The sequence below is a fragment of the Anolis carolinensis genome, chromosome 2 (assembly GCF_035594765.1).
Source record: "Anolis carolinensis isolate JA03-04 chromosome 2, rAnoCar3.1.pri, whole genome shotgun sequence".
Taxonomy (NCBI): domain Eukaryota; kingdom Metazoa; phylum Chordata; class Lepidosauria; order Squamata; family Dactyloidae; genus Anolis; species Anolis carolinensis.
Window position 1 is genome coordinate 281,167,172 of NC_085842.1, and position 15,229 is coordinate 281,182,400.

Here is a 15,229-nt window from a genome sequence, read left to right on the forward strand (position 1 = left end):
AAACAATGATGGATTGGGTCCAGATTAAGCTAATTGTGCTATACTCCCATGGAAATTAATGAGTCTTAAATTAGCCCTGATCCCATTATTTTGAATACAAGGGTGGCAGCATTCAGCTTCAAAGAAGCTTTTTCTCCTGTACCGAAAGGAATGCCACTTTGAATATGCATAAGTGTCATCCAAGAATAAGTAGTTTTATGAGGACTATTATTCATTTTTAAATAACTGATCAAAATTTGATATAATGTTGTGTGTGAGATATGTCATGCAAACTGTCCATTACCCTGCAAGAGTTGGGTATCCTAGATAGGTATTCATCTATGTTCAATTTCTTGAACTGGAATGCCTTGCAAATTTATTTATACGTGGTATATTTTTTGCGAGTTTGTGATCGTACTATAGTCATATCTTGCACCATACACACATCCACACACAGAGTATGCCCACCATCTTCACTTTCCCCTTAATGCATCAGATGATTCAGCCTCTTTTGTGTCTGAACTCATGCCATGATGTCTTATTAGTTTTTCCGGTGGCACAATATTGTTAATTTAGCAAAGGCATTGTAAGTTTGTGTTCTTAAAAACATTTTATACTTAAAATTAGTTCTTCAATAGTTAACTGAGTTTAATTTCCTCTTGAGAATTTCAGCAATTATGCCCTATCTAAAATAGAGTTTTAAAGAGCAAAAAAAAAAAAAAACCTCAATAGTATTTAATTGGACAATTCATGCTTTGAATCTTCAAAATATTATCCAGAGGCCATTGATTCTCGGAAGTCAGGAGTTCTGATCTTACTTGAATCATATTGACTTTAACTAATTTTTTGTGAATGAGCTCTATTGCGTTTATCAGTAACCCCTCATATTTTTTTAAAGGAAGGGCTCCAGTACAGTGGGCCCTTGCTATCCACGGAGGTTTCGTTCCAGGACCTTCTCTGGGTACCTAAATCCGTGGATGCTCAAGTCCCATTATATACAATGGTATATTAAAAGGGTGTCTCTTACATATAGCAAAATGGCAAAAAGCAAGTTTTGCTTTTTGGAACTATTTGTGGTTGAATTCACAAATGCATATCTGTGGATATGGCTGGCTGGATGTATTTATGTATGAACACGTTTTTTGTAAGAGCACCATTGTTTTAAACAATAAGATTATTGTCCTTAGATATGGATCCAGGTTAAAATTATAATACAGTATTGTCTAAATTTGATTATCTCTGTTTATATACATCAGAATCTGTTTTTGGTGGTCTACCCCCCCCCCGCCCCCCCCCCCCCAAACAGCAAGAAAAAGATTGTGAAGACAGATATTACACTTTTCAGGCTGTTGGGATAAAGTTTAGTGGTGTTTGTATTGCTAAGCTGTGCCGGAGCATAATGTGAAATGTTAGCTTCGAATTACTTTCTTTAGATCACATAACTTTTCATTTTCAGTGCCTACATGCAAGTCAAGTGAAAAGCAGGCCACGTCAGTAGGTTTTCAAAAACTGGAGCAAACATAGTCAGAAGAAAGAGTCATTTCTGTCTTCTAAGGATTCATTTGGGAGGCCCTGAGGGAGTTTGAGCTGGAGGTGGGAAGCAAAACTAAAGTCATTGTGTGGAGGAAGAAGTTGCACTCTTCCTGTTTTGACAGGAAATGGAGACAAATGTGCTTCCTGACCACTTGTTCAGTAGGGAATGAAATATTCTCTGACCTTTACCTTATGGACATTTTAGCTTTGTTTCAAGTAATAAACATGTTTTCAACCCAAACATGTATTTGTATTTGCCAAAGGAGTCTTACTATAATGCAGCCAAAACATCCAGCTTATTGTTTATTATTGTGCACCATGCAAAATCATACACAGTGCCTGTATAATACTGGATAAAATAAATAAAGAGAGAGAGAGTGCAAAGGATATATAGCAAATAAAATGTTTTTCTTAGAACATCATATTTTATGTTTCTGGTACTCTTCCGTAAACAATTCGCATTCAGTCCTGCATTCTTCTTGACCACCTTTCCCATTCAAGCACAAAAAATAGCATGCTGGCATGTTGTAAAGTTTCTGTGCAAATATATGAAGTGAAAGAAAATGACAAAATGTACCCTAAGCGCTCACATTGTGATGCAAAGCTGCTGTTTTAGTTCATTTCCATCTATCCAACATGTAGAGAGAAAGAACAGTGTTAGAATATGTGAGAAAAGCAATGCTGTATCCTGCCAAAATGTATACTTTTTCAGTTTTTGGAACACCAGTTAATTATCATTGAGCTAAACCTTCCTGCTCTTATTTCTGAAGGCAATGTCATAACAGAAGCCAACAATCCTGTATCTGAAAAATTAAGAAATTGCTTCTTGAAAAGTTTGGTTAACTCTTTCCTCTTTTCTCGGTTACTATTCTCACAAAAAAATAGAAGAAAAAGAATGAGGAGTATTGGAATCATAACCAGGATGTTCTAAACAAAAAAAACCCCTCTATTTACTCATCCATCTCTTATTTGACATATTTATTATTAAACCTATTCATGTTTACTGAAATCAGTATTGCATAATCAACATACACCTTAATATTTCCAATTTAAATGACCTTCCTTTTGCCCCAGGGAGACAATGGAATATGTTGTACATTGCATCCACAGCTTTGGAGCATCTTTCTAGTAGTACTTTCTACCACCGTTGTGGATGAGTGTGCTTATGTGAAGGACAATGGTTTCCTTTGCAACCTCTCTCTGTGCTGTCTTGTCCCTGTGAATTATACTGAAGGATTATAAGAGCATAGCAGCAGGCTGATGAAGTGTCCCTGACTGCTCTTTTTAAAGGTCCTTTCATTTAGTGGGTCCTCCTGCTCGGTCACTGCACAAAGGGGGATTTGTTAAGGGAGAATCCTTTAGTGATGTTTCAGCCTGTGGTGCTGAATGTAATCGTACAGTTGGATGCAAAAGAGCCTTTGTTAGAATGAGGCTTAAAAGCGCACACACACATATGTCCCCCTCATGTGGAGATACAAGGCTCAGTGACTTTTTTATTCTTCCAAAAAACTGTGTAATTTTTTATGTAATACTAATTTTATATAAGTCTCTTGGATGCTGTCCTAGCAAAAACACTCAAAAATTTTGTGACTTGGAATAAAGAACCCTTTTGCACTGAAATAGCTAGAAATATGAAAGAAATGGAGAAAGAGTAATGAATTGAGTCCGGATAGTATTTTTTGCCTATAGATCTCATTGTAAACAATGGGAAATACTAGTCATGATTAACATGACCCACTGATTTAAGTGGGAACCAAGTACTGTATCTAATATTTGAAACCAATTGAATACTTTAAGAAGTTTTGAAAACAGCATTTAACAGTACTACTCTGTTAAATTTCTTCTTCGGGTTTCATGATTATGAAATCATTTTTAAATCAAGAAAGGTTATGTAGCATATATTAAATAAACACAGTTTATCTAAATAAATACAGAGCTATCCTGGCTTCACACTGTATGATGCAAAAGAATGGAAAGGTCACAGTAAGTCTTTTGTCCTGCTATATCCTTGGCGGAAACCAACACTGTTATTATGGGATGGTCAAAATTATTCTGCCAGTTTCTTACATTTTTAAAAGAGAGACAGGAATAGTCTGGGGAAAAGGAGGGAGGGGAGGGACAACAACAACAACATGATGCCCTATATCATCACTATCACCACAAAAGTGGGTGATGTCACTGGGAGATTTGTGGCGTTTACCTTTCACCAGTAATTTTTGCTCCTACATGGAGCCATTTACAGCTAGGAGTGGTGCAGTCTTTCAGCTATAATTTTAGATAATAATAAACAATGGCTAAGTGTTGTTCTTTTTTTTGCTACCACAAATTGTCAGGATAGCTTTTAGGTGGAAGAAGATGGTTTTGTCATGTTCTGCAAAGTTCCATTATATGTGAGGACCTGTTTCGAAAATGGTCAAACTTCATTCACTACAAATGAGAATGTGAGTGCCTCCCTGTCTCCAATTAACATACAAACAGGGTCGTCATTGTAGGTTATATACAGTGTTTGTGTTTCATCCTGCAGTCAACCTTTTCACGTTCACGAGAACTGTCTTCCACTGATGGTTCACAGGATCACTCAAGCTTCTGTTTGCCTGGGCTGATGTTCACCAGCGCGACTGTGGCAAAAAAAACCATGAAAGCTGCATGTATATATTGAGCTGCCTTGAGCAAAGGAGCTCAGGCAGTTATCACCTCAGTAGTTTAAAATGCTATGAGTGCACTGCCTACAAAGAGGCCATATGTACTTAGTTCAGTACATAAGGCATTGCATTGGTTAGCTTTCCCATGTCTAGCATGTGGCCAGACATTAACCAAATAATGCCTCATCAGCAACGGGCCATGACCTCTTTGGTCACCAGATTCTGATGCAGAAGTCTTTACAGACAGTACTGGTTCTGTGGGCTGGGGGTTGGAGAATGCATATTGACACTAGAAAGATCTAATCTGTTGTTGGACCATTTTCTCATCGAGTTCTCCTCTTCCTCCTCCCCTTAATAACTTTAGTTTTGCTTCCTCCCTCCTTGCTTTAATGCAATAAAACAAAACAGTCTGGGTAGCCATGAAGACATGTCACAGATAGTTTAGGGAAAACTTCAAGTTCCTACAACTTTTCAAATTCAAGTTCTCCCTCTTCTGCTCTTCCTCTTTCAGGTTCCAAGCATGTACCTGCAAACACAGCTATGCATTTGGAACCAGGCAGGAAAAAATGAGTAAGGGAAAATTTGGTATAGAAAAGTTATAGGTGGGAGGGGAAATTTTATCTATTTCCACTGCTGTTTCTCAGCTTCCAATTGCCTCTTCTGGTTTAATCTCTTTTTTTAAAGGCATACAGGTTCTTTTATAGCTATTTCTATGCCACATAGAGCTAGTTCTTTATTTGAGGGGATTTACTTTCATTCACATAATGCTATTTCAGTTGTAGTATTAAAAGTCTAAAGGTGAATTCTTAGCTAGCTAAAGTCTGAAGTGATAAATGCAATAATTGATGGATGATGTGAACATGCTCTGAATGTTCCAGAGCTAGTGGACTGTGAAGTTTCAGCTGTCTTTTCTGTTTCTCTGTGCCTAGTGGCATGACAGGACAAATTTCTATCTTGGGACACAGCTGAAAGTCACTAGTGCTCGACATACTTGTTGGTTATCTGGCACGAAGTTGGCTGTTCATATGCCTATAGGAGGAAGTGATTACACTCACCATAGTTGCAGCATCTTGTTGTTACTTGGATCCTTTTGACTGCACAAAGAGTTTTTATGTCAGTGCCAGATGTTTGGAGAAACACCTATTTCTTATGTGGAAAATCTGAACGAAATTCTGAGGATTTGAGTGGAAAGTCATGCTAGACAATGTAACTGTTGTTATGGTAGTCAGCACATGGAAGCGTTCTGCCTCAAGCAAAATATATAATGTGTAAACTGGTTTTACTTTTGAATTCTGGAATAAGTGCTTCCTCCTTTTTCCTTAGCATAGCCTTTTTAAGTGCACCAAATATATAGGACTATATAACTATATATAGTCCTCTATATTTTAGAAATGTGAGTTTAAGCAGAGATAGAACAGGAAAGATCTAGTTAAGCAAACAACTAGTAAGTCCTCAGTTGAATGTGTGCTCTCCATTTGAAAGGGTAGACCTCTGCCTCATCTCCCCACTTTTTGCTTGTTCTCTCAAATATTCATTCCTGGGAAGTGGGAATCATGTTTTTCAAATCCACTATGCACTCATTTCCTTAACTCAGAATATCTGAACAAGTTGTCCAGGAACACCTGGCCACTCTAAACGAATTCAAGTTGCCAGGGCCAGATCAACTACATCCAAGAGTACTGAAGGAACTAGCGGAAGTTATTTCAGAACCACTGGCGATCATATTTGAGAGTTCTTGGAGAACGGGAGAAGTCCCAGCAGATTGGAGGAGGGCAAATGTGGTCCCTATCTTCAAGAAGGGAAAAAAGAACGACCCAAACAATTACCGTCTGGTCAGCCTCACGTCGATACCAGGCAAGATTCTGGAAAAGATCATTAAGGAAGTGGTCTGCGAACACTTAGAAACAGATGCAGTCATTGCTAATAGTCAACACGGATTTACCAAAAACAAGTCATGCCAGACTAATCTGATCTCTTTTTTCGACAGAGTTACGAGTTGGGTCGATACAGGGAATGCCGTAGATGTAGCGTACCTGGATTTCAGTAAGGCCTTCGACAAAGTCCCCCACGACCTTCTGGCAAACAAACTAGTAAAATGTGGGCTAGACAAAACTACAGTTAGGTGGATCTGTAATTGGCTAAGCGAACGAACCCAAAGGGTGCTCACCAATGCGTCGTCTTCATCTTGGAAAGAAGTCACGAGTGGAGTGCCGCAGGGTTCTGTCCTGGGCCCGGTTCTGTTCAACATCTTTGTTAATGACTTAGACGAAGGGTTAGAAGGCACGATCATCAAGTTTGCAGATGACACCAAACTGGGAGGGATAGCCAACACTCCAGAAGAAAGGAGCAGAATTCAAAACGATCTTGACAGACTAGAGAGATGGGCCGAAACTAACAAAATGAAGTTCAACAGGGACAAATGCAAGATACTTCACTTCGGCAGAAGAAATGGAAATCAAAGATACAGAATGGGGGACACCTGGCTAGACAGCAGTACATGTGAAAAAGATCTTGGAGTCCAACAAGTTAAACATGAGCCAGCAATGTGATGCGGCTGCTAAGAAAGCCAACGGGATTTTGGCCTGCATCAATAGGGGAATAGCGTCTAGATCCAGGGAAGTCATGCTACCCCTCTATTCTGCCTTGGTCAGACCACACCTGGAATACTGTGTCCAATTTTGGGCACCGCAGTTGAAGGGAGATGTTGACAAGCTGGAAAGCGTCCAGAGGAGGGCGACTAAAATGATTAAGTGTGATGAACCATGGGCCTTGTAGTCCTGCTCAGGACATTGTAATCCCTGATGAAGATGAAAACTTGGGTTTTTTACCTTCCCAGTCTGAACTGGATTCCTCTCAGCCAGATCCTTCCCAGGCAGATCTGGAAACCTTGCACCTGCAAGAAAGTTGTGCCCCAGAAGTATGTCAAACAACCCCAGAGCCTACTTCTCCCGTGTTCTTGCGCCGGGAGTTTTGTAAACAACAGAGAAGTTTGGATTCAGCTTCGCGCAGGAGTGCGAGGATAGCAGCTAAGAATGTTGCCAATTAACATTGGTTCTCGTGAGAATCTTTAAGGAGTTTAACATCTGGTCTCAGAGTTTAGCTTTCGTTTCTGATTCCCAGAGAACCGCTTTGGTGAGAAAGTTGGACTCTATATAGGTGTTTTGCCCGCGTAGCAACTTCGCGGAGTCAATTCGTCAGCCTACGGAGCGAGTTGTGTCTGGACAGCGCGCTCCGATTCAAGCCTCGCTTCAGCTCAAGCCTTGCCTTGCTATCCAGCCTTCGCCTTGCTTCCCAGCCTTTGTTTACCTACGGACTTTGCCTTGTTTCCCAGGACTAATCCTTGCCTTGTTTCACGGATTTTACCAAGTTATTCCACGGACCTTGTTCTTGTTCTTAGTTACCTTGTTCCACGTTCAAGCCTTGTTTCAAGTATCAAGTTATTTCCTAGCCACGCTCAAGTTTTATGGACTAAGGACCTTGTCATCTCCCCTCACTTTGCTTGGCAAAGTGAGTGTTTCGGTTATTGGATTACAACTTTGGACCATAATATTTCTTATTGGACATTGCTTTTTTGGACTAATTCTGACCTTTCCTGAAGGGTCTAATTCTGGACTATTTTCTATACTTGTTTTTATTAACTTTATATATTCCTTCAATAAAGATATTAGTTAGATTCTGGCCTCTGTGTATGGTTATTGGTGCCTCTGCCGCCTGGGTCGTGACATTAAGGGTCTGGAGAACAAGCCCTATGAGGAGAGGCTTAAAGAACTGGGCATGTTTAGCCTGCAGAAGAGAAGGCTGAGAGGAGACATGATAGCCATGTACAAATATGTGAGGGGAAGCCATAGGGAGGAGGGAGCAAGCTTGTTTTCTGCTGCCCTGCAGACTAGGACACGGAACAATGGCTTCAAACTACAGGAAAGGAGATTCCACCTGAACATCAGGAAGAACTTCCTCACTGTGAGGGCTGTTCGGCAGTGGAACTCTCTCCCCCAGACTGTGGTGGAGGCTCCTTCTTTGGAGGCTTTTAAACAGAGGCTGGATGGCCATCTGTCGGGGGTGCTTTGAATGCAATTTCCTGCTTCTTGGCAGGGGGTTGGACTAGATGGCCCATGAGGTCTCTTCCAACTCTACTATTCTATGATTCTATGATTCAAAGATGTACACCTCTTTTTGATTACTCTGTACTTTTTAAAAATGTAAGTGGTAGAATAGCATAATGTAGAAATGCTTGAACATAGTTAGGGAAGAGGCAGTGATTTTCACTGCAGACACACTAGTTGTTTCCAGACTCCTTCCTCTCCTGTGAGTTCAATGCCCAGCTTGAAGTCCCCAGCTCTGCCTCTTGAATATTTCCAAGGAAGTTTCCTTGTTGTATGGACTGTTCATGCAAAGTAGATTCTGCAAGTCTCTACATGTTTTTCAGATATTTTGAAAACTGGTTTTCAGGTACTCTTAGACCAGAGCTTTCCAAACATTCCATGTTGATGACACACTTCTTAGACAGACATGCTTCATTTCATGACACAGTAATTCAGTTTTACTGGTAAACCGGCGGTTAAATTAATCCCTTATAAGAGATACATAATACATAAATTGTAAAAATGAAATATATGATGACACAATATATTTCATACAATCTTTCATTTATATATTTTAAAATATATGATTTGCAAGAGAATAACAGTAGTATCAGGCAAAGATAATAACAGCAGTATCAATCAACGTACCATAGCCATTTCCAGCTTGTTCTTCTTAATTAATAATGTTTGCCATTTTGACCATACTCTTATGTTGTTTGGCTGATTAGGTCCTGGTTTTCCCATGGGTCCTTGGTCCTATGAAATGTCATGTGAAATGTTGGAGATAATGCACAGAATTAATATCCATGGATTCAACCATCCATGGCTCCAAAATATCCCCCCCCCCAAAAAAAAAAAAATCCAAAAAGCAGACATTGATATAAGGGGCACCATTTTACTATGCCATTGTATATAATTTTAGTATCCACAAAAGGTCCTGGAACCAAGCCCCAGCAGATATCAAGGGCGCACTGTATTTTTAAAGTGGGACAGCTAAGGATGAATAAGGACTGTGCCTGCCAAGTTGAGACAGTTAGGGGGCATGTAATATGGCATTTTTCTATCTGCTGATTATTTCAGTAAATAATATTTTCTTTCATGAGTACAAACTTAGATATTTGGGAATCAATATAACTTGGGACTAAAACAAAGAGATATAATGTTTAAATAATTTAAATATTTATTTATTTTGTTGTCTTTCCTACTCAGCAGATTTGCTGAGCTAAACATCATGTCTGCTATCTCAATCAATGCTTGTCTGCTCATTCTGATTAGTAGGATGCTAATAGAGCAGACTGAGGACTAATTGTATAGTTATTAAAATGCAATTTTTAAAAAACAATATATTACTCATATACATTAAACAATAATATATTTCTATTTAATGTATGAATAATGCAAAAGAAATTTCATTCTTAAATACCTTTCACATATAATTTCTATAATTTCTGATGTTCCTAAACTTCCAGCCATCACTAAAAGATTTGATTGTATGACAGGTTATTGTAAAAGTATGAGATGTTAATCATTTATGATGATATTGTGCTAAGTGGAGAGAAAAAAACAGTGACTTTTTAGCAATAAGTGCCGTATTTTAAAAGAATGCTGAAATTTCTCTTTCCCTGTGGAAACGGTGATGTATAAACCCAGTTCTTTTCACTCTGAGTGAACAATGGAAACGTAGTTACATAAAGCATTCAGGGCAGATGTTAATGAATCAAATTCTGAGCAATTAGGATTACATTTCAAATTTTTACAAAGTAAACTCTTAGTCTTCCATTATTATCGTTTGCAAAGTATTGGAAAGAAATCATTTGAAATGGTCTGGGACGAGCCATATGAAAATTAGTATGTGCTGGGTAGTATATTTATGTGGTCTCCCTAAATGTTCGGGAGCACCTCACTGTAAACACAAACAGTGGTCTTAAAGATATTTTTATCCCAAAGTGTACTTTGATGGTGAGAAGCTGTAGCATGTTAAATACTGAGGTTTTTCTGCAACAGAAACCATACTATATACAGACACTCCTCCTCCAGTACTGTGGTCTGTAAGTCTGCTTGAAAATAGCTTTTTCTACAGCACCGTATGTGGGGTTCGTGCATCCTACCCATCCTATGTCCTAGATTGCTTAACCTCTACTGAAAAGGGAAAAGATTAGTGATGTACTCAGGTCACTTGAAAACGTATTGCCATTTCCTACAAAACAAGAAACCATATTGAAAAAGCTTTAAATAATCCAGTGATTCCAGAGCAGACTATACACATACGTGTGCATGTACACTTGTGTATTTGAACCATTCTAGTGGGGCTAGCCAGTTTTACTTCAGGAGTTTGGCTTCTTTTTGAAGGTAGATGGTCCATAATCAAGATCAATTAATACGGATTTTTGAATCATTTATACCATGCTTTTGCAATTTTGTCCTCCCAACCCTGCTCTATGCCTGCGAAACGTGGACGATCTACAGACGTCACACTCAACTCCTGGAGCGTTTCCATCAGTGTTGCCTCTGAAAAATCCTGCAAATCTCTTGGGAAGACAGGCGGACAAATGTCAGCGTGCTGGAAGAAGCAAAGACAACCAGCATTGAAGCGATGCTCCTACGCCATCAACTCCGCTGGACTGGCCACATTGTCCGAATGCCCGATCACCGTCTCCCAAAGCAGCTGCTCTACTCCGAACTCAAGAACGGGAAACGTAATGTTGGTGGGCAGGAAAAGAGATTTAAAGATGGGCTTAAAGCCAACCTTAAAAACGGTGGCATAGACAATGAGAACTGGGAAGCCCTGGCCCTTGAGCGCTCTAATTGCAGCAGAGTTCGAAGAGGCACAAATGGAGGGCTTAAGGGAGAAACGTGCCAAGAGGAAGGAGCGTCAAGCCAACCCTGACCGGGACCACCTGGGGGAGAACATGCAGATCAAGAATAGGTCTCTTCAGCCATCTATGGACACCCCCCCCCCCCAAGATGGAAGACAATCGTCCTCGAACTATGAGGGATTGCCTAAGCAAGCTTTTGCAATATAGTGATTAAATCATTATAGAAGGACAAGGCATTTCCTATCCTATTCTGTCAATTAGTGCAACGAGATTTATAATCAGTCGGGTTTCAGTTGGAAGATCAAGTCCCAAAGATGGTTCATGCTTAAGTGGATTACACTGAAGAAAACCCCAACATCTTTTTTTTTTCACTACTGTTGGAAGAAAAAAAGATGCAAAAGAGAAACAAGACTCAGTTTTCATGTGGAGAAGCGTTTCTCCTGCATCTTCTCTCTTCTACACATCTGTCTGTCAAAGGTTCAGCAGCTACCCCACTTGCATCCAGACATTTCAGAGAGAGAGATAAAAGAAAGCATATTCTACACATACAGAAACTCCATTTTAACTGGATTAGGGTGGAATTAAAGGTAGGCTGTGATTCTGATATGTTTGAAGATGGCCTTTCTAATCTGTAATAAAGAATATGAAGGGTCATAATTCTTCTAGACTGAAAGAATGAGAGGGATGGGATTCCTTGGATTATCGTCCAGTACAACCAGTGGCAGAGACTTTACCTTCCCTTGATCCCTGAGCTTTTCTGTAATTGAAGGTACGGAGATATAATAGAATGAATGATAGGCAATTACCATGGGGACATATTAGTTTTTCCTTGTTTCGTCTACCCCAGCAATCCCCATCATTTTGAAGCACAATATTTATCTGTTTGGCCACTTAGAGATGGAGACCAAAGTTCTCCTGAATACACTATGAATAATCTTTGCTTTAGCACATTCTAGCAGCTACAGGGACTTTGTTGGAATAGTATAATTCATATCCATGTAATGTATTTGTGTGACTCTTCAAAAAGATTTGGGGAAACCCCTTGGAACTAAGGAAATAGAAAGCAAGATTTGTGGAGAAAAACAGTTCAGTTGGAAATCATTGATGTTGTTTTCTAGTGTTCTATGAATGAAATGGAATGGAGAATCAGTTATTGAGGTAGGACAGAGATGTAAGCAAATGGATACTGGTTTCATTAAGACCTAACATATTTCCAAAGAGATCTGTTGAAACGAGGTACTTCACACTAGGAACTTACTGTCACTGATATCAATTATTCCAACATATTCTCACATCATATCCTCCTGGACTTGAATACTGCTGTATGCATTTTAGCTTATAGTTCATAGTTATCATATAATGTGGCCCCAAAGATTTGTGGAATAAAATGAACCCCTTACCTAATGGCTGGAAGCTGCATTAAATCCAACTATTTTGCATCAAGTAAATAGTAGATCTGTCTGCCTCGAAAAGCAGGAAGGGGGGGGGGATAAAATGCAGTTGCAATCTATGAAACTGACTTGCAAAAAAAATATTAAGTTTAGATTTGTGGTGCACTTCTTTGGGAAAATATATTTTTGTAATGGAAAAAAAGATTGACATGGTGGCATTATGGAAAATAAATGTGCAGAGAATTGGCAACCAGCCGTGTTTCTTTGAAATGGACTAGATGGTGGGATTAGACAGACTTAATGTCACGTTTCCCATGGCCTGACCAGCCGAGATTTCATGGCAGGCTGGGCTTGCAGTTAGCATTAGCCTGCATTAGGCAGGTAAGAAGATAAAACAACAGCTTTATGAGCAATGTACATTGGAGTACTTTGTGCCTTGAAGAGAGATCTGTGCAAAGAGATAGTTTGCCTTATACCATTAAAGAGCTGATATTAGCAGTGAACTAATTAAATTGCTTTATACTATGTGTACTGTTGTCCAAGTCATAGTACCATATAAGCTTCACAGCACTATGTACATAGTTTTGCTTTGGCTACTAAGTGGTTTCAAATCCAGGAGTGCTCATTATTCACAAGCAGTACTATATAGGGAAAAGGTGCCATTGGTGCACTGACATTGAGAGCTAGTGTAGGTGATTAAAGCATTGGACTGGGAATTGAGATGGAATCCTCACTGAGCTATGAAATCACTGGATGACATGGGGTCAATTATTCGCTCTCAGCCTGACTTACCTTACAATGTTGTGTGGAGCCTAAAACACTGAGATGAAAAGCCATGCAGTACCACCTTTGTTTTCGCTCGCTAAAGACAAAATGAGATATAAACTTAACAAATAAATAAAATTCAGAAGCTGGAATCCTGTTGGTGACTTACAAAGGCTACATTCAGTTTGCAACCTGGCCCCCCTCCATAGTTGCCTTTCTATTGGTTGGCTCTGAGTGTATGTGTGTATGTTCCAGCACCAAGAAGCTAAGGGAAGGGCTCAGAGAGAGAACTAGGTTGTGTCTCATTTAACATTTCCCTATACTAGTAGTATTGTGATATAGGATATGCCCTATCCTTGTTTTTGGAGATGGGCTTATAACATGAAGATTCTAAATCTTAGGGTGCTTAGTTTTATTTGAGCACTATCAGTTTAAACCAGACAGCAAAGTTATCTAGTTTGGATGTACAGATCATCCTTGCACTGAGTATCCATGATAAAGTTGTCTAGTAAAACCTCAGATATAATATTGTCTGATAAACATTAAACTTGAAGTTGTCTACTGAAGCCTTGAACATTTTAACACATAACGAATTGCAGTTGTCATATATCTTTCATGGGCACTGCTGCCATGTATTCCACTGAGTAAACCGTGTGTATCCACTGCTGTGATGACTGTGTTTTCTGTACATGCATACAAAATGGAGTTTGAGAAATCATCCCCACAAGGGATCCTTGTATTTATGAATAGAATCCCAGTCTGTTAAGAGAACCACATCAAACTTAATAATAAAAGATAATATTCTTTTATCCTGTCTTGATCATTTTGCTCAATGTTTTTAGCTTATCATAACAAGTAAATTATTATCCTTGTGCTTGTTTTCATCATCCTGGGGAGATATGGAAAGAGGGAGGAAAGTCTGGAAGGGCAATAATAGAAGAGATGTATATGTTTGTAGGATAAAAACCCTCGTTCCATTTTAATTTACTATTGCGCTTCAGTGTAGAAATCTGCAAAAGTAATTGGTTTCTTGGTGAATACGTTACCTTCTTCCTTCTTAATTAATCCCCTGCTGACACTGAATGGCATGAAGTGAAATGAACTTTGAGTATTATCATTTGTATTGCTGATGAATTTGTAAAGCCCAAAGAGACAATGACACGAATGAAAGGGACATTTTAGTGGCAAGGCACATATCCAATAGGAATATTAGGATATGTGTCATATCATTAGCACTCCAATCAGGATAAAAGAATCAGCAGCTTTTCTGTGGTGGCCCCATACTTAAGTTTGAGATTGCTTTTAATTGAATGTGGGATTGTTTTATACTGTGTCATTTTTATTTGGTATTGTATCTAGAATATAATAGTATAGCTTTATTGTCATTGTATATTCCAAATATTTTGTGGTGTTTAATGAAGTGTGCTGTTTTATATTTTGTTAACAATTGTATTACAGTGTTGTAACTTGTTCTGTGCAGTCTTCAAGAAACTTCACCTTTAAGGACTGCAGACATATGTAACAAATAAATGAATAAATGATGAGCAAAAGCATTGTTTTACCTCTTTCCTGAATTTGCAAAAATCAAGAACTTATAGCAACTATAAAGCAATACCTCATGAAAAGCCAGAAATAGACCTGATGTCTGCCTTTGTTTTTAATTTTTAGGTGACATTTACGAAGAGGAAATTTGGGTTAATGAAGAAGGCTTATGAGTTGAGTGTTCTGTGTGACTGTGAGATTGCTCTAATAATCTTCAATAGCACCAACAAACTGTTCCAGTATGCCAGCACTGATATGGACAAGGTGTTGCTGAAGTATACAGAGTACAATGAGCCACACGAGAGTCGAACGAATTCAGATATTGTTGAGGTAAGAACAATCTCTTGATATTTTTTCCCTCTATACTTGCTATTCAAATCTGAAATGAACTTTTTTCTATAGTTATTACTTGAAGAATCTTTGTGCATGTTCATTCTACATATGCCAAAATATTCATTTCAAGTTCAAACTTACCAGGG

At 38.8% G+C, this 15,229-nt stretch overlaps 1 protein-coding gene across 19 annotated transcripts in view; it reads left to right on the top strand.

Annotated features, from left to right (window-relative positions):
- The window catches only part of mef2c (myocyte enhancer factor 2C), a 216,946-nt gene that overhangs the window by 107,036 nt on the left and 94,681 nt on the right, over positions 1 to 15,229 (top strand). For all 19 annotated transcript variants that reach the window (XM_016990935.2, XM_062972268.1, XM_062972269.1 and 16 more), the window contains one exon: positions 14,877 to 15,080. In XM_016990935.2, coding sequence (XP_016846424.1) covers positions 14,877 to 15,080 — 204 coding nt within the window. The remainder of the gene's footprint in view (positions 1 to 14,876; positions 15,081 to 15,229) is intronic.